General features: G+C 38.4%; 2 protein-coding genes across 2 annotated transcripts; one reads left to right on the top strand and one right to left on the bottom strand.

The window, feature by feature from the left end:
* The first annotated feature begins 10,532 nt into the window (after positions 1–10,532).
* Positions 10,533–10,925, top strand: LOC148785017 (uncharacterized). Its single transcript, XM_088875186.1, has one exon. The coding sequence runs from the start codon at positions 10,533–10,535 to the stop codon at positions 10,923–10,925; it is 393 nt and encodes a 130-aa protein (XP_088731312.1).
* Positions 10,926–11,181: 256 nt separating this feature from the next.
* LOC148785016 (uncharacterized) lies at positions 11,182–12,015 on the bottom strand. Its single transcript, XM_088875185.1, has one exon. The coding sequence runs from the start codon at positions 12,013–12,015 to the stop codon at positions 11,182–11,184; it is 834 nt and encodes a 277-aa protein (XP_088731311.1).
* Positions 12,016–27,431: the final 15,416 nt, after the last annotated feature.

Here is a 27,431-nt window from a genome sequence, read left to right as displayed (position 1 = left end):
ACAGTGCAGACTTTTTGGATGTTACCTCGTATTGGACCAACATATTAATCAACTCGTGTATGGTCTTCTCAAGTCCATTCATGTTGTAGTTGAGGACTAATGGGTCGTAAGAGGGAGGAAGTAACTGGTGGATCATGTCAATGTCTGTGTCATTTATCAAGCCCAGCTTGAAGACCCTCAAGCTTTTCCACGAGGAAAATTATCTTGATTCCATGCTCTTGCACAGAGGATCCCTCAGTCATCTTGGTGCCAAAAAATGCTTTTGTGGTATCATATCAAATATGCCTATCTGGAGCTGCATAAACATCTTTCATGCGGAGCATTATTGACGCGACATCATTGTGTTTATCGTACTGTTTCTGGATATCGTTTGTCATCGACGCCAGTACGATGCTGTGGACCTTTCGGTTGTCCTTGTACCACCTTAAAATGTCACATGTTCTTCAGATGTGGACCCCTTAGGCAAGGTCCTAGAAAGAGACTTATCCAGAATGTAAGTCTGATTCTCAAAATCGAGGACAATCCTCAGATTTCTAAATCAATCATTATAGTTCGTTTCATTAAATTTGTTTGTCTCCAAAATCATGGTTAATGGATTCTTACACATCTACTTCAAAATGTAAAGAAATTAGCCAATTGGTTTTAACATTAAATACAAGTTAAGACTTGGTCTTTTAGTCATTAACCGCTCCCACTATTTCTTCAAAAGGCCACCACTCTCAAGTGGGGTTTCGGAAAACTATTTTCTAGTGGGCTTGGGATCCACAAACACAATTCTCCATGTCCCACAAGGAAAAAAGTTTTGTAGGAGGTAACCATTACCATTCTCATCTAATGAGATCCCTAAGATATTTTTCTAAATCACATTACTCAGCGTTAGGCCTGATACATCAACTATATGAATATCTCAACTGTCGCCCCCCACGACTCGTGAGACATGAAACAGGAGCATATCCATTTGTTCACAATAATAGTATAGCTTTATTCTATCCGAAATGTGCCACGACTCGTGAGACCACAAAAGGGTAGAAGTAGCATCCACACTACATTATCGTGCATGGAAGGCTTGGAATCATCGATTAATTCCATTTTGGGCCAAATATTTACTTGGACCATCCAAGGGAGAGTTCAAGTTTGTTGTCACCGAGACCTCATCTTTATAACATTTTGCATGATAAAATTTTAGTGATTGAGTATAAACGCATTCCAAATACATCATACAACAAAAATTAAAATATTTACCATATGCAAAAATAAGCCTAGCACGCCCCTGTTGGATGATCACCAGCCCAATCCTAAGTGACCCACTGAGCCCCCAGTAAGTTTATGGTCAATCTAGGGTGTGGCCTAACTATTAGAAAATAGTAACCCATTATCTTTTTAATGGGACTTCCTCTTTGTTCTTCTTCCTTCGTGAGTTTCGTCCAACAAGCCTAGGCCTTCATCTCCTTGGAAGCTTACATTTATTCAAAATAAATAAAACCTCACATTCCTAACTATACTCATTACAACTGAAAATGGAAACCCCGATCAAAAGTTGGGGGAGTACAAAAGGCGACCTATACAACCACATGCATACAACCTCCAACCATGATGAATAACCACTCCATCATATTCATCATAATGAGGAGTTTCAACTGCTTCTTAACTTGTTCCAACATCCCTCAAATGGACTTGAACTTCAAATATGCACCAGGAGATCAAATTAAATTAAGCCTAACCAAAATTCATTAGAAAATAATTAATTAAATTAATTTTAATCCAATTAAGTCCAAAGATTCATTTAATCTAATTAAACAAATCTAAGCTAAAACACTAATTAATTGATGTAATCAATTAATTAAGCCAAACTTAATAAATTAATTTAATTAATTTAATGGTGTTAAGCCCAAAAATTAATTAATTCTTGAGCCATTCATCAAATAGATTATTAAATAAATGATCCAGTCATTTATATATTCTCCTTGAATTAATTTAATTCAATTAAATTAGTTTGCTTCTTCTCGAATTAATTTCAAATTAATTCCACCAATTCCATAGTGATTTGTGTGTGACTCTTTAGGTTCATCCTCATCTAGACTTAGGGTTGTGCCCAACAAAATAATTAATTAAATCTAATTTAATTAATTAATTTTTAGTTAATCATTAATTAAAAATTCCCGTCACTATGGGTGGTCGTCTAGTAATGGTCCATGACACTAGAGACTAGGTGAATGTTAAGTGAACTTTTAGGTTCCCGAGTACCATACGGGTATGGTCCTTCCATCATCCATCTCTCGATCCAAATTTAGGGCATGGAATTGGGAGTCAATTTTCATCCTGGACTAGACACTATGCTCGATAACGCGAGATGTGTTTGCTCTATTGGTTGACGTAGGAAACCATTCCCTACGCAATCAATTATTTTAGCCATAGAATTTAAGAGCTCAAACCATCTTAGAGCACATCAGAGAGTCGACTGTCATATACTGACAGGTGACGGATTCTATGTTGGAACCCACCGTCCTCACTATATATTTTGATTGCACTGAACAAGACTTGTAATGACCACATCCAAGATACTGTCATCTTCGTCAGATCCAAGATACAACCATTATATGTATGTAATTGCAATGCCTAGTCTCGAGGTCCTTGACTTAGAACGTTTCAAACCTAACAATCAAAAGTTGGTTTCATGGCCACCATCTGATGCGCAACCCAATTACATAGGTTTTACAATTTGGTTTGTGGGTTTTGTTGTTATGTTAAGCATATAAACATAATTAGTGAGCACAATAAATTCAATTTCCAAATAATAAATACTCACTTTATTCACAGACAATGTTACAGTTATACTGAAATTGTCAGAATAGATTACATAATCCAAGTGACTTTTTGGCCACCTATTTTAATATAGGCCACCTAATCATCCCTTATGAAGTTATATAAATTGGTTTGAGTTGGTTTTGACCTTTACTATAATAGCCTAATCGTTCAATTATAATAATTTTTAAGTATTATGATTTCAAATCATAATAAAAATGTGAATGTTGCCATTTTAAGGATCAAGGATAACTGATTTATAATGTTTATTTCATGTGGATTTAACTCATTCTGTTTAGTTCACACACAAAACTTCAAACAAAAAATGAGCAAAGACTCTTAAGGATGTGGATTGCAGTACTGTTCGAATGGAAACTCCCTTAAGGTATGAGGATGCTATCCACCAAGTACGAATCCATTCCATGGATCTTTGGCATGAAAGGATAAAGGCAGTGGGTACCATCCTGCACTCAAATAGGAGATTGACAAGCGAAGAAAAGGGCTTCAACAATGGAGATCTTTTAAACTATTTTTATGATGAGTTCAGTGGAGTGTTTGTTAAAATAGGTGATCAAAAAGCTAATTAGATTGGCCTTTTATATAATTTATTTTACAAACTTGATGTAATGTAATATTATTTAATGAATAGAAAAGAATATTCATTATTCACTTTATCTTTGTTGTGCTCATTTAATTATGTTGGAATATGTTAACATCACAACAAAGCCCACAGATCATTTAGACAACCCATGTAGTTTGGTTGTGCACTAGATAGCGGTTATGAAATCAACTGATGAGGGTCGGATTTGAAACGGTCCAAGTCAAGGACCTCAAGTTTGGGTATCGAGAGTGTCCTATGGAGACTTGCACTAAATATTGTATTCATTTTATGAGTGTCGTATTTCATCGGTGCCAGACTTTGGATGTCTGTATGATAAGTTGGTTGATTAGGTGTCAAATCAACTGAACTGACTCATGGAGATCGACATATGGATGTCTTGGAGGTTTGGTAGGTATGATTGGAATCTCCAGCTCTGATAGTATGAGAGTAGTCCTCAAACTTAAGGAACCATGACAGTCACGTGCATAAGATGATTGTATCTTAGATTTGGAGAAAGGTGACTGCGTCTCAGACACGGTCATCATAAGCCTTATCGAGTGCAGTCAAAATGTGCAGTGTGGATGATGACCTTCAAAAAGAGGAACCATCCCCTGTCAGTAGCAATATCTCATATGTACTTAGAGACGCGTTCATTCCTTATAAACATGTGGCCATAGTGCTTAGTCGAATAGAAATAGTTTATATGTCAAGCAATTATCAAAACACGATATCAAGTATTAAAGTATAGATGCCTTGTTCAGGATGACAATCGATACCAAATTTTATGCCCTAAACTAAGGCTGGAAGATGTAGACGAAAGGACCGCACCCGCACCGAATTTGAGAGCCTAAACGTTCACATATATATTCACCTAATTTCTAGTGCCATGGACCATTGCTACAAGGCCACCCATGGCATCGGGTTTTCCTAATCAATGGTTGCTCAAGGATGATTAATTAAATTGGATTTAATTAATTAATTGTGTTGGACACTATCCCAAGTCTAGATGAGGGTGAACCTAAAGAGTACCAATAAATCACCAAGGAGGAAAGAAAATTAATTGGGAATTAATTTCGGAACATGTGAATAATTGAATTTATTTATACGTGAGATGCTTTATTCGATGAATCGCTCAAGATTAAATTAATTGAATTAATTTAATTGTGTTTAGCTTAATTAACAATATTGAATTTATTAATTAAAAATTATTATGCTTATGTTTTTAATTGAATTAAATTACATTGGCTTAATTTAGTTTGAATTTTATTAAATTTAATTTAATTAATTCATTGGGCCTTGGGTTTATTTACCAATAAAATTAAGGCCCATGGTCTATATAGTTGACTTCATTGTTCGAAACTAGAGTTGACCAAATTAGAATTTTGAAAAGTGCAACTTGGCTAAATATGGTATTCCTTCTACATGATATGATTGGATCATACCATGTAGAGAGGGGCTTGCATTATAGGATTGAGTGGAATGTATCTAGACATATTTTCACTCTCCTATACAAACTATATATGTAACATCCATAAATTTTAATACATAATTGTGGGATTAATTGGTAAATATTTATGAAATTTAGTTGATTAGTAAATATATTATAGATTCAAATCTTGATTATATTAAAACTTTAATGGAGCAAATTGGAGCTTTATAAAATATTTAGGACCAAGTTATATAAATTAAGAAATGAGAGGATAAAATTGTAATTTTCATCAAAGTTAATAATATATATATATATAAAATAATATAATATAGTTCCCCAAAATGGGGATGACTTGAGTTGTCCATGGCCCACATGGTCCCAAATGTGCCTACTACTACATTTATATATATTACACAAGAATTAATTTTGATGTGGTTGAGGTTTTTTTGCTAAGGAATAAATCGGGATTTTACCACGACGGACTTTTACACCAAGTGAAATATTGTTTCCGCAAAATGTGTAATAATCAAGAAGGAGGGGTCTTGTCAATGAATAGTAGTCTTGTACATAGCTGCCCGGACTGCGGCTTTCTCTCTGACTTCCTCGACGAAATCTAAGTTCATTCTCAACCCTTGCTCGTTGCAGTTTGGGTTGTAATATTTCACTCGCCAACTAAGCTCTCCTACTTTTGCAGGCACTACGGCGTCTGTTCCATACGTCAGGTTGAAAGGGGATTCTCCTGTTGGGTTCCTCGGCGTCGTTCGATATGCCCATAAGACACTTGGGAGCTCGTCCACCCATGCTCCCTTTGCATTGCCTAGACGCGTCTTCAAATGTTGAAGTATCGTCCGATTGGTGACTTCTGTCTGTCCATTCGCTTGGGGATTGCTAACTGACGTGAAGAATTGTTTGATCCCCAATCCCTTGCACCAATCCTTAAGTTTGTTTCCAGAAAATTGAGTTTCATTGTCGGAAATTATGCTGCGGGGGATGCCGAAGCGGCATATGATGTTCTTCCACAGAAACTTAATCACTTCCTTCTTTGATATTTTGGCCAACAGCTCGGCCTCAACCCACTTAGTGAAATAGTCTACTGCGACGATTAGGAACTTCCTTTGCCCCGCGGCTTGCGGAAAAGGTCCGACTAGGTCCATGCCCCATTGGTCGAAAGGGCAGGGGCTTTCCAGGGGGCGCATCGGTGCTGCCGGCTGGTGATAAATGTTTCCATGTTCTTGGCACGCCCGGCATCGCCTAACTAGTTCATGTGCGTCGGAGAGCATTGTTGGCCAAAAGAAACCTTGCCTGAGGGCTTTTCCTGCTAGGGCTTTTCCTCCGAGGTGGTTCCCGCAAATTCCCTCGTGTATCTCTCGTAGGACATAATTTCCCTCCTCAGGAGTTAGGCATTTTAAGAGGGGCTGTGAGAAACCACGTTTGTATAACTCTCCGTCCATCATGACAAAGCGGGATGGTTTTCCTCTTAAGGCCTTCGCCTCCTTTTGGTTTTCTGGCACGGCTCCCTTAGTTAGGAAATCGACGATCTCTCCCTTCCAGCTGAGAGGTGTTGGGTCGGCGCACATGACCTCCTCTTTCTCCTCTACCGCGGCTCTTTCTGAAGAGAGAAAGGTGATTTTTCTGTTTCGAATGGCTGCCATCGAACTTGCTAGTTTAGCTAGTTGGTCAGCTACGGAGTTTTCCGTCCTCGACACCTGAATAACCGAGGCTTCCTCAAACTTTTCGAGTAGATTTTTTGCTTTCTGTGAATACTTAGCCATCTTTTCATCCCGGGTCTCGAACAAGCCTTGGATTTGGTTGACCACCAACTGTGAGTCGCTATAAATGACAATCTTCCTTGCTCCTGCGGCTAAAGCCAACTCACCTCCTGCTAAGAGCGCCTCGTATTCCGCTTCATTGTTAGATGAGGGATATTCCAGTTTTATCGCATACTCAAACTTATCTCCTTCGGGACTCTCCAACACTATTCCAGCCCCGCTCCCCGTCAATGTTGATGATCCATCGACATGTAGACTCCAAGAAGGCGTAGAGATACCTGCCTCATCATATGCCAACTCTACAATGAAGTCAGCTAGCGTCTGTGCCTTAATGGCTGGTCTTGGCTGGAATTCGACACCAAACTCACTCAGCTCCACAGCCCACTTGACCATTCTTTCGGAGACCTCTGGACTTGCAAGCACTTGCTTCAGGGGGTGATTTGTCAGTACCACTACTTGGTGTGACTGAAAATACGGCCTCAGTTTTCTGGCTGCTGTGATCAAAGAGAGGGCTAGTTTTTCGATTTGGGAGTACCTGGATTCGGCCCCTTGCAGCATCCTGCTAACATAGTACATGGGGTGGTGCTCTCTGTTTTCCTGTCGGACCAAGACCGAGCTAACTGCGTTTTCAGAAATTGCCAAGTAAAGGTAGAGGGTCTCTCCGGTTCTAGGTTTTGTCAATAGAGGCGGCGAAGATAAATACCTCTTCAGCGCCTCAAATGCTTCTTGGCTAGATTTGTCCCACTCAAATTTTGCCGCACCGCGAAGTATTTTGAAGAAGTGTAGTCCCTTATCCGCAGACCGCGAGATGAATCTATTTAGGGAAGCCAGTTTTCCGGCGAGCTTTTGCACCTCTTTGATTGACTTGGGAGGGCGCATATTCATGATAGCGCTGATTTTCTCGGGGTTCGCCTCTATACCTCTCTCGGAGATCATGTAACCGAGGAATTTTCCCCCTTGCACCCCAAAAGTACACTTGGCGGGATTCAACTTCATGCCAAAAGCTCTTAGGATTTGGAAACACTCTTTCAGATCTTTGACGTGATCTTGTTCTTTGACACTTTTAACCAGCATGTCGTCTATGTATACCTCCATGTTCCGACCTATCTGGTTTTTGAACATGTCGTTGACGAGCCGTTGATACGTTGCTCCGGCATTCTTCAAGCCGAACGGCATGACATTGTAACAGAAGATACCTTGGTCAGTGACAAAGCTCGTCTTCTCTTGATCTTCGGGCGCCAACGAAATTTGGTTGTATCCTTGATACGCGTCAAGAAAACTTAACATTTCACACCCGGAGGTTGAGTCAACCAGCAAATCGATGCGCGGCAGGGGGAATGGGTCCTTTGGGCATGCCTTATTCAGATTGGTGAAGTCAATGCAGAGACGCCACTTTCCATTTGGCTTCGGGACCAGGACGACGTTAGCCAACCACTCCGGATATTGCACCGGGCGTATGTGCTTCGCTTCCAACAGTTTATCCACCTCCGTTTGTATTGCTTGACTTCTCTCCAGTCCGAAAATCCTTTTCTTTTGCTTCACGGGTTTTGCTTCAGGGTTTACGTTGAGCTGGTGAGTGATGACGTTGGGTGGGATTCCATAGAAATCCGTCATGCTCCATGCGAACACTTCCTCATTTTCAACCAAAAATCGCGTTAAACTCTCTTCAGTAGGCCGACACATTTCCGTGCCTATCTTTACGGTCTTCTCACCATCTACGGAGAGATGGATCACTTTCAGCTCTTCCACGGCCTCGACTTTCTTTTCCCCACAAGGTGCGCCCACGTACTCCTCTGGGGGGTTCGTTGTCCCTTGTCTCCCGTCGGTCATTTTTTTCTTCATTTTTTCATCGGTCGCCTCATCCGTCTTCTCACGAGATCTTTTAAGTGTATTCATATAGCACTCCCTCGCTACTCTTTCGTCCCCTATCGCTTCCCCCACGCCGTCAGGAGTGGGGAATTTCAGCTTCAGGTGGTAGGTAGATGCTATTGCTCGGAAGAGGTTCAGGCTCGGTCTTCCCAAGATGACGTTGTAAGCGGATGGGGCTTTCACCACGAGGAACTTCACTAATTTCGTGGATCTTTTTGGAAGAGAACCGAGGGATAGTGGCAGCATCACCTCCCCCATTGGTTGGATCATGTCCCCGCTAAAACCCGTGAGAGGAGTATTGACCTTCCGAAGTTGTGCATTATCAATCCCTAACTAGACATATGCATCGTAGAATATAATATCAGCGGAACTTCCACTATCCACCAAGATTTTCTTGACCCAGAAGTTAGATATTGTGGCGGAGATGACCAGGGCGTCATTGTTCTGATTTCTCGTAGGGTCTAAGTCCTGTTGACCGAATGAGATCTCATCCTCTTGCAGCGATCTGATGGTGTGAACTTGGATAGGGGTTTGCGCGTGACTCCCCCTAGCTGCTCGAGTGAGGGCCCTCCTAGCATTGGCCGAGTCGCCCCCAGCAGGGCCACCCGAAATCACGGCGATGACCCCTGCTGTGGGGAGGTTGTCGCCGTTCCCGGCTTGTTTGGGGGTTGAGTCCCGGGGTTGGTGCTTCGGTTCCTGGTTGACATATTCTTTTAAGTATCCTCTTTTAATCAACTTTCAATCTCATTTTTTAGATGGTGGCACTCTTCCGTGGTGTGGCCTCTGTCTCGGTGGAAACGACAGTATTTGTCGGATTGGAGCCTCTTAGGATTGTCCTTCATATTTTTTGGCCATTGATTGATCAATCCCTGCCGCTCGGCTACGACTAATATCTCTCCTCTGGGGGCATTCAAAGGGGTGTAGCGGGCGAAACCAGCTGGAGGTACATGTTTGCGTTCCTCCTTCTTCTTCGGCTCTTTCTCTTCTTCCCGACTCTTCCTCTTGTTGTTGAAGGAAGGATCCATCGCGTTCGACTCCTCTATTCGGATGTATTTCTGTGAACGCACAATCAAGTCCTCCATAGTGCTAGGGGGTTTACCGGCTATAGATTCCTTGAATCTTCCCGGTTGCAAATTCTGCTGCACGATACTAGCTAATAACTCTTGATTGACGTGAGGGACCTCATGAACTGCATCTACGAATCTTTGCATGAAGTCTCTCAGGGTCTCGCCTTCCCTCTGGCGAACAGTGAACAGGTACGCCGCTGTTTTCGGGATCTTTTTGTTCATTGAGAAATGGTGCAAAAAACGCTGAACCAACTGCTCGAGGCTGGAAATAGTTCCAGCGGGCAGTTGGTTGAACCAAGCCAACGCACGCTTCGAAAGTGTAGTGCGAAAGACTTTACAGTACGCGGCATCACTCAGATCATACCAGTCAATCTTGGCATAGAACTTGTCTAAGTGTTCTTGGGGGTCTCCTGCCCCGTCATATTCCGGTAGATTCGACACCTTGAGACCGGCTGGGAGCGCCTCGGCTAGAATATGGGAGGCAAATGGGCTTCGTCTCGGAGGCGCCACAGCCAAAGGCAAGTAGGAATCTTCGGCTCCCCGCGTTGGTGGGGGGGCGGAAGATTCTCGGTGAGGGAGATTTCGGTCGTGAGTTTGTGCTACTTCTGGTCTAGAAATCCGACTGTTTACTTCCTCTCGCCTCTGCTCCTCCTCCTCGGGAGCCGAGGATAGTTCTCGACTTTTGCGAGGGGAAGGAGGGGGCGGGTTCACTGGTTGTTGCGCCACAAATTGGGCCACGGCTTGAGCCGCAGCTCGCGTGGACGCATCTCGAATCAAGGCTAGCAAAGCCTCCTGTGTTAGCTGAATCATCGGCTCTTGGGGGGGGGACCTCTGGGGGGAGTACTCCCGCTGGGGGTACAGCTGGAGATTTTTGCTGGGACGAGGGGACTCCCCCATTGAAGGGTATCTGCTGGTGAGTTAGGGGGATCGCCTCCTGAGGAACTGACTGTTCACCAGGGGGGTTCTGCTCCATTCCGTTTGCCTGGGCTTCTTGGATGGCGTCTAGATCGTGCACGTCACGAGCTCGGGACCTGGTCTGCATGCTCAACGTCGAGGTAAATGTTCCCACAGACGGCGCCAATCGGACGATACTTCAACATTTGAAGACGCGTCTAGGCAATGCAAAGGGAGCATGGGTGGACGAGCTCCCAAGTGTCTTATGGGCATATCGAACGACGCCGAGGAACCCAACAGGAGAATCCCCTTTCAACCTGACGTATGGAACAGACGCCGTAGTGCCTGCAGAAGTAGGAGAGCTTAGTTGGCGAGTGAAATATTACAACCCAAACTGCAACGAGCAAGGGTTGAGAATGAACTTAGATTTCGTCGAGGAAGTCAGAGAGAAAGCCGCAGTCCGGGCAGCTATGTACAAGACTACTATTCATTGACAAGACCCCTCCTTCTTGATTATTACACATTTTGCGGAAACAATATTTCACCTGGTGTAAAAGTCCGTCGTGGTAAAATCCCGATTTATTCCTTAGCAAAAAAACCTCAACCACATCATTGGCGCCGTCTGTGGGAATCGAACCCACGACATGACATTGTAACAGAAGATACCTTGGTCAGTGACAAAGCTCGTCTTCTCTTGATCTTCGGGCGCCAACGAAATTTGGTTGTATCCTTGATACGCATCAAGAAAACTTAACATTTCACACCCGGAGGTTGAGTCAACCAGCAAATCGATGCGCGGTAGGGGAATGGGTCCTTTGGGCATGCCTTATTCAGATTGGTGAAGTCAATGCAGAGACGCCACTTTCCATTTGGCTTCGGGACCAGGACGACGTTAGCCAACCACTCCGGATATTGCACCGGGCGTATGTGCTTCGCTTCCAACAGTTTATCCACCTCCGTTTGTATTGCTTGACTTCTCTCCAGTCCGAAAATCCTTTTCTTTTGCTTCACGGGTTTTGCTTCAGGGTTTACGTTGAGCTGGTGAGTGATGACGTTGGGTGGGATTCCATAGAAATCCGTCATGCTCCATGCGAACACTTCCTCATTTTCAACCAAAAATCGCGTTAAACTCTCTTCAGTAGGCCGACACCTTTCCGTGCCTATCTTTACGGTCTTCTCACCATCTACGGAGAGATGGATCACTTTCAGCTCTTCCACGGCCTCGACTCTCTTTTCCCCACAAGGTGCGCCCACGTACTCCTCTGGGGGGTTCGTTGTCCCTTGTCTCCCGTCGGTCATTTTTTTCTTCATTTTTTCATCGGTCGCCTCATCCGTCTTCTCACGAGATCTTTTAAGTGTATTCATATAGCACTCCCTCGCCACTCTTTCGTCCCCTATTGCTTCCCCCACGCCGTCAGGAGTGGGGAATTTCAGCTTCAGGTGGTAGGTAGATGCTATTGCTCGGAAGAGGTTCAGGCTCGGTCTTCCCAAGATGACGTTGTAAGCGGATGGGGCTTTCACCACGAGGAACTTCACTAATTTCGTGGATCTTTTTGGAAGAGAACCGAGGGATAGTGGCAGCATCAAATTTATAAAAAGACGGTGGGTTAGCTCGGGTGGCCGAAAATAGGATTTGGAGATAATTAGGGGATTGAGCCATTCCCTATTTGCTAATTAAAAGCGTTGTAAGATCAAGGTAAGTGAATAATTAGCATCATCTATATGTGTCTCTTTTATCTTGGTATTTCTTTTATCGTAAGTTTATGATTTGTGTTGCTAATGATTTATGAGAATATTATGACCGATTGATGGTTTATGGTAAACGATTAATTGGTGAAAGTAAGTGAAGTAATTAGTAATATCTATACACGATTTTCTTTCTTTGTGGTATTACTTTTATATATGTTTGTGACTTGTGCTGAAATTAATTTTTATGAAATTGTAAGGGTGGTGGATTATTAATTTAAATGATTATACGGTGAAAATGTAATGAGGAAATGCATTGAAATATTTATTTGTTGTATAATGCATCGCTAATATTAGAAAATGAATATGTGTTGAGATGTGGTTTTACGTTACTAGCTGCTTACAAGACTGGTGATATGTGGAAATAAGGGAGTGGTGGAATGAATACAATTGTGATATGAATATCCCTTGATGTTGTTGAATACTCTATGTAGGAAAATGATATGAAAAGAGCTATGATGCAATGTGAAAGAATTATGATGCGAAATGAGATTGATGAGCCTGTGTGGCATGTTAAGGGGATTCATATAAATATTATGTAATAAATGATGAGCTTGAGCTGGTGGAAAAAAATACTATATGACCTAATAAGCAGACTAGAAAAACAGGGGTTTAGTTGATTATCTTGCTATGAGTTGACTACCTATGAAGTAAAGTTAATCATGCTGAAATTTAGATTGATTATATTCTACATATGTTGCTTATTTTGTCTTGTTTGAAACTATATTTGATGTACATGTATAGGAAAAGAGGAGTTTAATTGGCTGTCTTGTTATGAGTTAACTGTGTTATATAACAAAGTTGATTATGTTTTGATTAAATTGATTATATTCTTATATTTTATGTACATATATAGATGGTATCGGTTATTTACTTATTGAGTTCTAGGCTTATTCCTTTACTAATATTTTTCAACTGTAGATTTGTTGTGCCTACTCATGAGAACTATGTCCGAGTTATGCATTCCAATCAGGTCGAGCCACTATGACATTTTCTCTTTATTCGGTAGTGCAAATAGGAATCACGTTTGGGGATGTATAAAGTAATGAAATGTGGATAATGTGTGAGTTAATTATAAAAGCATTATTTTGTGGAGTTTGATATGCACATATATAATCTTGGAATAACAAGTCATATGTGCTTGTGATGACGAAGAGATTACATATGCATAATGAGCAGGGACGGTATTATGTGCATATCACATATATATAAATAGGGTTTACCTTAAATATGATAGTTAAGGGTATATATAGTCATAGTGCCATTAGAGGGTACTACAATATATATGTGGTCATGTACAATATATCACATATAGAAGAAAACACAACACAACTCTAACCTTAACCAGCAAATTCAACCACCCCTATCTCTCTCTATCCCAATAATTCTCTAGCTCTCTTTAATCTAGTATAAAGTGAAGAGTTGTAGAAAATTGTGATAAAGAGAATACACTAATTCATAATTCTTTTTTTTATCACCGTCATCCAAATTGATATCGATTTCCTCTAGTAAGGAGACCAAGATCATTCTCTTCTCGGTGTAGTGTGGATCATCTCTAGAAGACTTCTCCTTTAGAGTCTAAGGTGAATGGGTCGAATACGCTTTGCCGGTTAAAACACAAACGAAAGAGGTAATTTTCATTTACATAACGCGGCCTCTTTCATTCGTTTATTCTAGTATGCATGGATTTCTTATTTCGTATTTTAATCCCCATATTACATTGAACACTCGAGAACTACTAAGGGTGTAACCCTTGGTCGTAGGATCAAATTTAATTTATGCACACTTTCTCGTTATTAGTTTCATTCTCGCGCTTCCGCTGTGTGTTCTTGGGCCGATACACTCCCTTTAAGTGGTATCAAAATTGTGTTTGATATAGGGACTTAGATTTATGGATTGTATTATATGTAATTAGCATAGCTATTTGATGTAATTATGTTTGGATGTTAATTTGATTAACATTGGATGATGGCCGAGTCCATGACCGCATGTATGAATTTTATTTTATATTGGGTGGGGCCTACATATCTCTTGTTTTGTATCCTCTCATCTTTCGTTTTGTATGACTTGAAATAATAAGACTAGTTCTTCCTCCCTAATTTTATATTCTCCGATCTTTTTTATCAGGGTTTGTTTTTTTAGATGTAATGAGAGTAAATAGTTTTTTATTGCTGAGGTATTATTTTATGTAATAAAAGCAAGCCCGCGGTGGATGAAGCCTAAGGTGGATTTATGAGGAGGTCCAAGAGAAATTATAAGGCTCATTAAAATGATAATGGGTAATGAACTTTGTTATAATGTAGGGCTACCTTAGACAGACCATAGACCCATTGTGGGCTCAGTGGGTCGCATAGGTTGGGCTCGTGATCATCCAACAGGGATCTGCTATATTTCTTTGCATGCGATGCATTTATTTAAATGCTTTAAATATTTGATTTTATGCATGCAAAATAATAACTTGATGAGATCTTTGTCCATACTCAAATATAACTCTAACTTGATTGGTTTAGGCCCATAATGGACTTGGATCAAAATAATTTTGATCTGAACAAGCTTTCATCCATAACAATGTGGTGAGGCAACTATTGCTACCCAAATATTGTATTACGAGTCGTGGCACATTTAGAATAGAGAAAAGTTGCACCATTATTGTGACAAAGGAACATGCTCACCGCTCACAAGTCCTGGAGGCTGACAGTTGAAGTGTGATTTGGTTGATGCATTGGGCTTAACACTGAATAGCATGATTCACTTGGAGTCCTCGGATCAAATAAAGAGGTGAGATAAAACATCTTGGGAATCTCACTGGATGAAAATGGCATTGGGTACCTCCTGTCAGGACAGATGACCAAAAAACCAATTAGATTACTTGAGTGTATTCTCTTCTGATAATTAATCGATATTATGTAATATTATTTTTAAGTGAATAAAATGAGTATTCTCTTATTTTGAATTTACTTTGTTGTGCTCATTTTGTATGTTTGCATTCACTTAAATATCACAACAAAACCTACAGACCAGTTGGGAACGGTGCAGTTGGGCCGTGCATTGGATGACGGTTATGAAACCAACTGCCAAAAGGTTGGTTCTGAAATGTTTCAAGTCGAGGACATTGATAATGGGCATCGAGAGTCCTACGGAGACTTGAACTAAGAGCCGCATTCAATTAGTGATACCATGTTTCACCGGTGATAGATGCAAGGTATCTATGCAATCTTGGTGGGTTAATTAACTAGGTGTCGAATCAACTAAACTAACTCGCGGGGATCGCCATATGAAAGTCTTGGAGGCTTAGTCGGTATGACTCGAATATCTGGCTTTGATAGTATGGGAATAGTCCTCAGACTTGAGGAATCATGGCAGTCACGTGCATACAATGACTGTAACTTGGATCTGCGGGAGAGGTGATTGTGTGTCCAGACATGATCATCATAAGCCTTGTCCAGTGCAGTCGGAGTATGTGCCGAGAACGGTGAGTTTCAAGAAGAGGATCTGTCCCCTGTCAGTATGTGATAGAGGTATCTCCTATGCACTTGGAGATGCGTTCACGTGCTATGAACCTGTTGCTACAGTTGTTGATCGAATAGGAAAAGGAGGTTCATATTTTGAGAAACTTGGCGTAAACACGATATCAAGTATTAAGTATAGACGCTTAGTCCAGGATGGGAACTGACACCTAATTCCATGCCCTAGACTAAAGCCGGGAGACGGTAGATGGAAGGACCATACCCGTATGGACTCGAGAACCTAAATGTTCACATAGAAATTTACCTAGTCTATAGTGTCATGGATCGTTGCTAGACGGCCACCCATGCTGACGAGCTTTCTTGATTAAGGGTTAATCAAATATTAGTAAGTAAACTAAATTTAATTGATAGTAGTATTAGACATTAGCCTAAGTCTAGTTGAAAGGTGAACTTAAAGAATCACACACAAATCACCGAAAATGAACAAGGAATTAATTGAAAATTAATTCCACAATTAATTGGATTACTTACAAAATGAGAGTTCCATTGGATGGAAAAATTTCAAGAATAAATTAATGACAATCTATATTGGGCTTGTCCTTATTATTTAATAAATTGGATTTTATTAATTAATAAAGATAATTTAGGATTATGTATTTAATTAGATTAAATACATGATGGGCTCAATTAAATGAATTTTTATTAAAATTGAATTTAAATAAAAATTCATTGAGCTTGTATTTTTTGAATAAAAATCGGCCAAGCCCCATTTTTTAGCCTATAGAAAATTTTATTGAAGGAAACAAATGACTAGCAAATTGCAATTTTCGAAAGTGCAATTTAAGTCATTGTTGGGGATCTCTTTATTTGGAATAAAGAGAAATATACCTTATAGATAAAAGAATATATCTAGACACATTCTTATTTATCAATACAATATATATATATAATTATTTGGGAAATAATTATTACACGACGCATAAAAAAAAATTCCCTCTTTCCTCCAAGCACCTCTCGACCGCTCTCTCTCTCTCTTGCTCTTGCAGCAATCTTTTCTCTTGTTCTCTTCTAGCAAGGATAATATTGAGATTCCAATTCCGGTGAAGTGTGGACAAATTAGAGGGTTCCTGCGTCGGAGCCTTAAGTGAACAATATTTCAATCGGACATTAGACAACGAAGGTATCGCATTTCTACCTCTCTTATTCTTCGGTCTATGTATTTTCACCTCAGCCTCGTTTATGCTTATTTTATTTCTTTATACATTGAACGTCTGGGAATTCTAAGGTACACCCCTTTGATTCATTTTTTACGCTTTAATTTTTATTATTATGTGTTTTTGCTTACCATTTTCTCTAGCTCGTTCCCAGACCATACCACGCGTTCCCTCACCTCCAACGAGGTTTTTCTCCATGTGAATCGTAAAAGTGAGACATGATAAATTGTGTTTGTGGATCTAAGCCCACTAGGAAATAATTTTTTGGATCCCCACTTGAGAGTGGTGAGCTTTTGTATAAATAGTGGGTGGTTTAAAGACTAAAGACCATGTATTCAACTTTACAATCATTTATTGATTATGCTTTACACTTTTATGTAGATATGTCTAAAATCCCTTTAACTCTGATTATAAAAAATGACAAAGAAGCCTTTTGCTAGAAAAATATGCTTGCCAATGGTCTATTGAATTTGATCCATACATATGTTTATGGACTATTGAATATTCTGGCTAGAAGTGGATACTCATACTTCAAAACCTTTATCGATGATCAATAACGGTATACTTATATTTACCTTATGAGGTACAAGTTTAAGGGCTTGGAAGATTTAAAGTATTCAGACTTGAAGTTGAGAATCAAACTGGCAGAAAATACCAAGACCCTTCAGTGGGACCGAGGTGGCGAGTACTTGAGAGTTTGGGGTAGCTCCGCACACTTCAAGAGTCTATTGGGAGATACACTGGACTCAAGGTCCAGTTTGTGCAGGTTTATCGGTTATTAGAATGAAACTGTAAGATATTATTTCTATGACCCTTCAGAGAAAAAGGTCTTCATCTCGAGAACTGCAACGTTCTTGGAGAAAGGTTTTCCTACAGATACCAACGGGATGAGGTACTCCTTGAGGAATCAAGTAAGGTACCTCAGCAGGACACAACAACATCATCTGCACCTATGGTTCCTATTGATGGTATTCCAGTCCTCTGTAGGTTGGCAAAGTACCCTAACCACCTAGTAGGTATGGGTTTCTAGGTTTGACTAGTCAGTTAGACAACAATCTAAGGATATACAACAAAGTTATGTCGGGCATCGACTTAGATAAGTGGCTTGAGGCCGTGAGATCTGAAATGGCCTTGATGGGTTCAAACAAGGTTTCGAACCTGCAGGCCCACCTAAAGGTGTTAAGCTTATTGGGTATAAATGGGTCTACAAACGTAAGCTTAGAGCTGACCTGGAGGTTACTATCTTCAAGGCCACACTTGTGTCGAAGGGGTACATTTAACAATCTGGGGTCGATTTTGAGAAAACCTAATCGTCCGTAGCCACGGCCAAGCCTTCGGGTATTACTTGCCATAGCAACATGGTATGACTATGAAGTATAGTATATAGATGTGAAAACGACATTCTTTAAATAGTTTCGCTGAGGTAGAAATCTACTTGAATTAGTAGCAAGGTTTCACTTTTGTTGGAGAAGAGTAGAAGGTATGTCGTCTCCAAATATCCATCTATGACCCCAAAAAAAAATTTTGAAGCTGGAACATGCATTTCGATGAAGTCATACGAGGCTATGATTTCATCAAAGATGAATTTGATCCTTGTATATAAAAGAAGGTTAGTGGGAGCTCGGTTGCGTACCTTGTGCTTTATGTGGACAACATCTTACTTATTGGAATGATGCTAAGATGTTAAGTGACACTAAAGCTTAATTGTCCACTCAATTTTTCATGAAGGATATGAGCTAGGCTTCCTACATCCTTGGCATCGAGATCTACAAGGATAGATCTAGAAGGATGTCGGAATTGACCCAATCCTCGTACATTGAGAAGGTCTTTAAGAGATTCGAAATGAAATACTCAAAATGAGGATGTTAGAATAAGTGACCAGAAAACCAATTAGAATGGCTACTTTATAATCTATTTAAGCAAATTGTTTTTATTTTGTAATATTGAATTAAATGAATAAGAGTAACTATTCATTTGGCTTTATTTTGTTGTTCTTACTCATGTAATTTTCATACATTGCAACAAAGTCCACAGATCACTAATCAACCAATGAAGTTAGGTTATGCATTTAATGACAACTATGAAACCAACTTTCAAGGGTTAGATCTGAAATATTCCAAATCGAGAGCCCCGAGAATGGGCATTGAGGGTTCTATTCAGACTTGCACTAAATACTACATCCATAAAATAGGTGTCCTGTTTCATAGGCAACAGACGTATGATGTCTATGCAATTTTAGTAGGTGGTTGACAAAGATTGTTAAATCGACTGAACTGACTCGAAGGGAGTCGTCATATGGAAGATAGTGAAGCTTGATCGATATGACTTGAACTCTTCGGCTTCGATAGTATGGGATTTAATCCACAGACTTGAGGATCCGCACAATCTCATATATGGGACCACTATATCTGGGGCCTGGTAAAAGATGATCATGTTCTAATGTGGTTATTATAAGTCTGCTTCTAGTGCAGTCAGAATGTGTATGAAGATTGGTGAATTCCACGAGAGGATCCGTCACCTATGCATTCTAATGTGTGTTGTGCTCCCGGGAGTTTGTGGCCACAGCGGGTGTCAAATAGGAAAGTGTTTTTCTATATTGATCAAGTGGAGAAATATAATAAAAATATTAAGTATAGATGTCTAGTCCAGGATGAGAATCAATGATCAATTCCATGCTCTAGACTAAGACTAGGAGATGGCCGATGGAAGGACAGTACCCGTATGACACTTGGTAGCCTTAAGATCACGCCATTTTCACCTATTTTCTAGTGCCATGGACCCATGGTGACGGGTTCTTTCGAATTAAGTGTTAATTGAAACTGATTAATTTAATATGATTTAATTATTCTAGTGAAAATATAGTTTTCAATTAAATTGTATGTTGACACAAGCCCAAGTCTAGCTGAGAATGAATTAATTCTAGAAGGAGTGAATTAATTTAAAGTAATTCGAGTGATTAAATGATATGATCATTTAAATGGGAGAACCTCATGTGATGGGAAGCCCGAAATTTAATTAATGAGATTAATTAAATTTCAGTTAGGTTTAATTTATTTGATAAGATCAATTTTAATGAACCAAATGAATTAATTAATAGGATCAATTAATTAAAGTTTTGATTTGATAATTTAATGAGATTAAATAAACTGGATTAGACTCAATTATTTTATGGATTAATTAATTGGGCTATAGGCTAGGATTTATTTGATAAGATCAAATAAATTTCATTTGGGCTTTCATTTTGATTAGTTGGGCTATAAGCCTATACGTTTAATTTATTTTAAATTAATTTCAATAGGATATATACATATGTAGCCCTAGCTTGAATATATATATATATTTATATGTGATATACATATATATATATATATGAGGATCTAAAGATGATGGAGTTATTGCTTGAGTACTTATGGTACTAGTAGGTAGTGTACTATGGGGACACACATCATACCTATTTTTGACATGACATGCAATATATACATATATACATACAATAAGTATATAAAATGTCTCTTGTGTATGTGTGTGTGTATGTAGTGTATAAGCTTGTATATATGTCAATTTGTATATGATACAAAAGACAACACTACTCCTCCTTCACACTTATCATCTTGACAACTCTCTTCTCCCTCTATTTGTCTCCATTCTTGTTTCAAGTTAGAGCAAGGTCCCCTTAAGTTTGATATACTAAGTTAATAGTGTAATCAATTCTCTTATACTACATACAATTTACCTCTAGCAAGGTTTGTTGTAGACTACTTGGGTATAGTGTGTGTTAGACAAAGATGAGATCTTGTTGATCTTTGCATGAGCACATGGTTGGAGGAGAAAAGTTTGAAGAAAGTTTTAAAATCGAAAAGATAAAATTTCGTGATTACATTTCCATCACTTGATATTGCAATAGCCACTTGTTTTATTTCAAACTTATTTTATGCTTGTTGAGTGCCTAATGCCCGAAATTAAGGGACTAGTTCACTTTCGGCTTAATATTTAAATATGCTTATTTTCATGCTTCCATTGCATTCTTTCCAAATCCCAGGCCATACTGATTCTTTCAGAGGATTCCTTCCAATGAGGAATGAAATTAAGTTGTCCAAGAAGCAGCCTCCCAAGTCTAATGAGGAGCTTAAGCAGATGTTTCAGACATCCCCTATGCTTCAACCATAGGCAACATTCAGTATGTTGTCCAATGCAGCAGGCGTGATATCACATTTTCTTTGAGTGTAACGAGTAGATATCAGGCGTATGTCGGGGAGGCACACTAGAGTGCAGCCAAGATCATGCTTAAGCATGTATAAAAAAACTAAGGAATTGTTTTTCATATACAGTGGTAGAGAGTTGATATTGGAAGGCTACAACATGCTAGATTCCAATCGACGATGAGATGGCAAGTCTCAATTAGGTTTTGTATTCAAGCTGAATGGTGGTTTGGCTGCTTGGAAAAGTTCGAAGCAGGCTAACACAGCCGATTTTACTACAAAAGCTAAATACATAGCTCCTTTGGAAGCAGCTAAGGAGGCGGCTTAAATGAAAAATTACATCCAATGGTTGGGTGTAGTACTAGCATTGTTGAGCCGGTGGATATCTTCTATGATAACAACAAGACGATATCACAAGCAAAGAAACTGAGATCTCATCACGGTTCTAAACACATTCTTAGACACTACAATATTCTTAGAGATATGGTGAGCAGAGGTGACGCTCGGATGGACTGAATCAGCGTAGTAGAACACACAACAAATCCATTAACTAAACCAGTGTAGCAAATTGCTCATGCTTAGCATCTTAATAAGATGGGCTTCAGGTTGATGGGTGATTGGTTTAGGTCAAATGAGAGATTGTTAGAATAGGTGACTAAAACGTCAATTAGATTGGCCATTATGTAATCTACTTGAAGGAAAATCGAGATCATTTTCAATTTAGTCCCATATGTTATATTTTTCTCACATTGCATCCCATATATTAAGAAAAATTCTCAATGTTAGTTTCACGTGACTATCCCATTAAAAATTGGATGAAAAACTCATGTGGCCTGGACATGAAACTAGATTTTGGTGGGAAAAAAATGGCTTTATTAGGGGAAAATGGAAACTAAGGCTCAAACGAACATTTTTACACTCAAAAAATTAATTTTAAAAACTGCAAAGGGACCCATATCAACCAAGTGTAGAAGAAATTATGTGAATGAAGAACCCACGTTATTGGAGGCAAGGGATATTTGAGGACTTCGTGGATAAACAATAATCCAAGTATAAGATTTTACAATTGTGGAGAAGTTGCGCGTGGGTGTGATTTTTTGTTTGGCAAGATCCATTAATGTGTAGAAGATCTAGTGTTGTTATACTTGGGTTGCAAAGCAAAGTGAAGAACATGGAAGAAGAAATGGAAAAGCTTCAAGGTGCATTCGAGAGTGAAATTATTGTTTTATGTATTACGGATGTCTTGGATAATTTTCTATATTAGTTATTGGGGTTGAGTGTATTGGATGGGGTTAGCAGATTAGAGTCAAGTACACTGCGATTATTGCTTAAATTATTTTGATTTCAGATTTATTTTGGATAGGAAGAATTTTTGGTTCTAGGTTTGTGGGATTTTTGGTAGATTAGGGAAACAAAAATGAAATCTCGTTTCTTCAAGTCAACCATAGTATGCATGTGATGCTCACGCGTAATGTTTCCCCAAAAGAATCAGCCTTCTTGACGACCATCCTTACTTCACGTGACTTTTTTGTTAAAATTTGGATCGAAAAATCACTTGGGACTAATAATGAGAATTTTTTTTAATCTATGGGACACAAAGTGAGAAATGTGTAGTATACAGGACTATATTGAAAATGAACCTATTATATGGGGATAAAAAATGCGATTATTCCTCTACTTGACAAACTCGATGTAATATAATATTATCCAATGAATAATTATTTATTATTGGCTTTATCATTTTTGTACTCATTTAATGTGACATGCCCTCCGTAATCACAATAATTACCCTAACAAACTCATATTTATCCCAATAAGATAACTCATCTTTCATCAATATTTATATAAACTTCAAACGAATAAGATATTACATTAAATTTTTGGTATAATATTGTTATATCTATATAGCTAGAGCTCCCGACTTAAGATGACACTGCTGACCCACCTATACGGCTGGCAACTGGCTTATGATCTATCTCTTGAAAAAAAATTGGTAAATTGATGAGTTCTTAACTCAGTAAGTATTAGCTAATTAGCATATATATATATATACATTCACATATAGGCACGTATAACATAAACCGAATTCCATTTCATGATCACAATCAACCAGTATTCTTTTAAGAATAACGAAATTTCAATTTCAATAATACCAACCAATTGATACTTATCACACAATATCATGAAATCACGAAGTAATAATTTCAATAATCAAGCGAAACCAATATCAGAAACAAACACCATGTACAACATGATTCATACGTCATTAAAGTTTAATTCTCTTAATTATTAATTATTTTCTTTTGGCCCCGCTTAACCTAACTGAATCATATTCAAAGATTTTGCCGGCTCTCATCATCTCAATCAATATTACACAATCATCAGCATAGAGTACCCATCGTATGTGATATCCCCATACTAGCCAAGTGTGTGTAATCCCAGTATAGGATATCACACCAAACCTGGCACCCCCACACTACTCCAAAGGGTAGCTAACAGCACAGGATATTTCCTGTTTATCCGAAATACCCCGGTACCCTTTGCTCCATGGTACCTGGCTATGTATTCATTTTCCTCATATCATATATCACATCATCATGATAGCACACAACTCTTCATCAAGCACATGACATCTTCGTAAACCATTAAATATGTCCAGGTTAAGTAAGCCATCTTTTTATCTCAATAAATCATTCACGTTTTATCAACTTCATAATTCAACTCTGTTCGATACTCATCTTAATGTATCATCTGTCCATTGACAACTTCACAATTTGACTCCAATCAATCATCTAATAGAAACGTGTCGCAATGATTTATAACAACTCCATCATTCATTTTTATTCAACAACAAAATAGAGGTTTCTCATAATTAATCACCGTACATATATATGTAGTATACTCAACCATAGGCACAACCAATAACGATCATTTTCCAAACAACCATATAATTCAACTAAACACGCAACAGTTCCTAAGCAAATCCCATGTAGACACGTTGATATATATATATATAGATGCAATTAATTATACTTACCTGAAATTCCAAATGGTTACATTAATAGAAAAATCAATTCAACCATGTTCTTTGTTCTCGTGTTCTATAGTAAATTACAATATATATATATAACTAATAAATTATAAATATCTTAAATTTTAAATAAAATATTATATAATATTCATATATTTTTCACAAATCTTTAATATTCTATAATATCGAAAACCAACCCTTCATTCCATTTTCTTTTAAATAACAAACCTTCTTAAGCTTCCAAGGTATATATTTAATTTATCAAAATAACTCCTAAGAATTCATTTAATCACACCCCTCTTATCTTTATAACTATCGTTCTTAATAACATTCCTAAATTGAATTATCATGAGAAACTCATTTTCTTTTTAATAATCATAATATTTCTCAGATATAATTTTTAAATATTTCTTAAATATAGTTTTCGAATATTTCTATGAATTTCTATCAATTCCTTGTTACTATAGAATTTTATTATTTAGTCAATAGGCCCGATAAAATTGAGTAAATTAACTATAGTAATAATTAAATCTAGCTAACTTTATAATTTAATTAACCAACTACAATATTCTTAAGTCAAATGTGCTATTTAATTACACACTAATTTAAATGGTCAAACTCATAAAATTTTTCAATTAAATATTACGTCTATCAACATAAATTACATTTAGTAAATAAACTAATTAAATAAAATAATTATATAAATTAAAATTATAAATTTCACATACCTGTTTATGTCCGTGAATGTGTGAAAATGTGTGCTTTTGTAATTTGTGGTGTGTGTGTGTATGCAAAGTTCATGTTTCAAAATAAAGGGATGAGGCGGTGGAGGTGATGGCCCACCACCTGCTATATTCTCTTTCTCTCTCTCTCTATATATATATATATACATAGATATATTTTATTATTATTATTTATTTATTTTTATTTTATTTAATTTTTTTTAAAATACCAATTTACGTCCTACCTATTTTTTTAATTAATATAATTTGCTTCCAAATATTATAATGAAGTTCAATGTATATCATTCAAGTTTTAATATATTTGAATCTCAACTTATAATTTATTTATAATTAGATTTGAATTTCTAAACAAATATCAATTAGTCTCTCAGTTATCTATAAAATTTTATGGATGTCACATTTAATTATGTTGAAATCTATTAATATCAAAACAAAGCCCACAGACCATTTAGACAATCCATGTAGTTGGATTGCACATTGGATAGTGGTTATGAAATCAATTGATGAGAATTCGATCTGAAACGTTCCAAATCAAGAATCTCAAAATTGAACATCGAGTATCATATAGAGATTTGCACTAAGCACTGGGCCTTGGGTTTATTCTAATTTAATTAAAATGAAATTTTGATGCACTAAATAAAGACCCATTGGCTATAAGGTTGACTTTCATTGTTGGAAACTAAAATTGACAAAGTTGCGATTTTGAAAAGTGCAATTTGAGTGTATATGGTGTGATTGGATCATACCATGTGGAGAGGGACTTGCCTAATAAGATTGAGTCGAATGAATCTAGACATATATTTAATCTCCTATACAGACCATATATAATGTGAAATATATCACATAGAAGAAAACACAACATATCTCTAACCCTACCTAACAAAATTTGTCGGCCCCTATCTCTCTCTATCCCAATAATTCTCTAGCTCTCTTTGATTTAGTATCAAGTGAAGAGTTGTAGAGAATTGTAATAAAAGAATATACATTAATTCATAGTGTGATTCATTTTTTATCACCTTCGTCCAAATTGATCTTGATTTCCTCTAGAAAGGAGATCAAGATCATTCTCCTTTTGGTGTGATGTGGATCATCTCTAGAGGACTTATCCTATGGAGTCTAAGGTAAACTGGTCGGATACGCTTTGTCGGTTAAAATGCAATGAAAGAGTTAATTTTCATTTACATAACGCGACATCTTTCATTCGTTTATCTATAGCCTGGTATGCAAAGAATTCTTATTTTCTATTTTAAACCTCATACTACGTTGAATGTCCGAGAACCACCAAGGGTTCACCCTTTGGTCGTAGGATCAAATTTTAATTATACCTACTTTCTCATTATTAATTTCATTCCCACACTTTTGTTGCTTGTTCCCAGGCCGATCCACTCCCTTCAGTGTTAGGAACATCACCAAGTTTCTGAGTAAGACGGTTCCATTTGGTTAGAAAACGACAATGATTTTTTATGATTGCCAGTGTCATAGTAGTGTAGTAATTTCAAAGTATTGTGAGGGCAATTTCCTACCAGTGGATGATTTGATGGGGCTAAGATTCTGCAGAGATGATATAGAATTCGTAAGCAATGCATCGTTTCGAGCAACAGGTGATTTGGAGGTTAGACGAGAAAGATGGGAAAAAATGCATCCCTTGACCATTTAATATCTATTGTTGGAATAAGAAAAAAGTTTATTAAGCTTATTATTAAGGGGGTATGCATGGAAACCCTACCCGTGCAGTTTGGCATTAAGTGAGCAAACTTTTGGGAGCAGTGGGGGTCTCCAAGGGCTGGTTTGAGATATCTCAAATGAGTATTTGGAATCCCTGGACGGAAAGGTGATGGTACGGACCCATATTTAGGCCAAGAGCCTATGTGTTGATGCAACGTTGCCCCACATACTGTGGGAATTATAGGGCAACACCTCTAAGCTGATTGAGTGAGGCAAGAACTCCAATGCCTCGTGAACTAACTCGTGGCATGGGCTATTAGGTCTAGGAGTTCGCAAGGTTTTGTTGGCTAAGATATGTGGTCATGTGGAAACGTCGCGCTATGAGCTAGTTGGGAAATCATGCCGACAAGCAAGAAGGCATGTTGGACATGCCATGTGGGCTTATGGTTTAGCATGAAAGGTTGGCATACTGAATGAGCTTCGGAGTTATGGTTTAGCCCTAGCTAGGTGAAGAATGAAAGATGGTCATGGTGACGACATGGGCCGATGATGCACTCGGTTAACGTTGGGCATGAGATGGGAATTTTGGATATAGGATTAGCCTACATCGCTAAGATAGAGCAAGGATGCTCCTCGCCATTGAGAGATGTGTCAGAAGAACTCAAGAATATGGGCTAGATGTATAGCTGGCAAACTAGCTAGTTGAGGATGGACACGTAAACAAGCAAGGGTGGGGAAGCTATGAGCCTCGACTAACATGGTCATTGTGAATAGACGAGTGGACGGGCACAAGGTGATGCACCAGTTGATGTTCAGATGTCGTGTTAGTGAACTTCAAATATCCAATACACATGACGGGTCATCATTGGGACTTGCAATGTTGAAAGACTAGTCGAAAGTTGAGTGTAAAATGTGCCACTCAGACGAAAAAATAT

This window comes from Sesamum indicum, linkage group LG11 (genome assembly GCF_026168435.1).
Source record: "Sesamum indicum cultivar Baizhima isolate 11 linkage group LG11, ASM2616843v1, whole genome shotgun sequence".
Taxonomy (NCBI): Eukaryota; Viridiplantae; Streptophyta; class Magnoliopsida; order Lamiales; family Pedaliaceae; genus Sesamum; species Sesamum indicum.
Note: the sequence above shows the minus strand (reverse complement) of the source record. Positions and strands in the feature narration are given on the sequence as shown.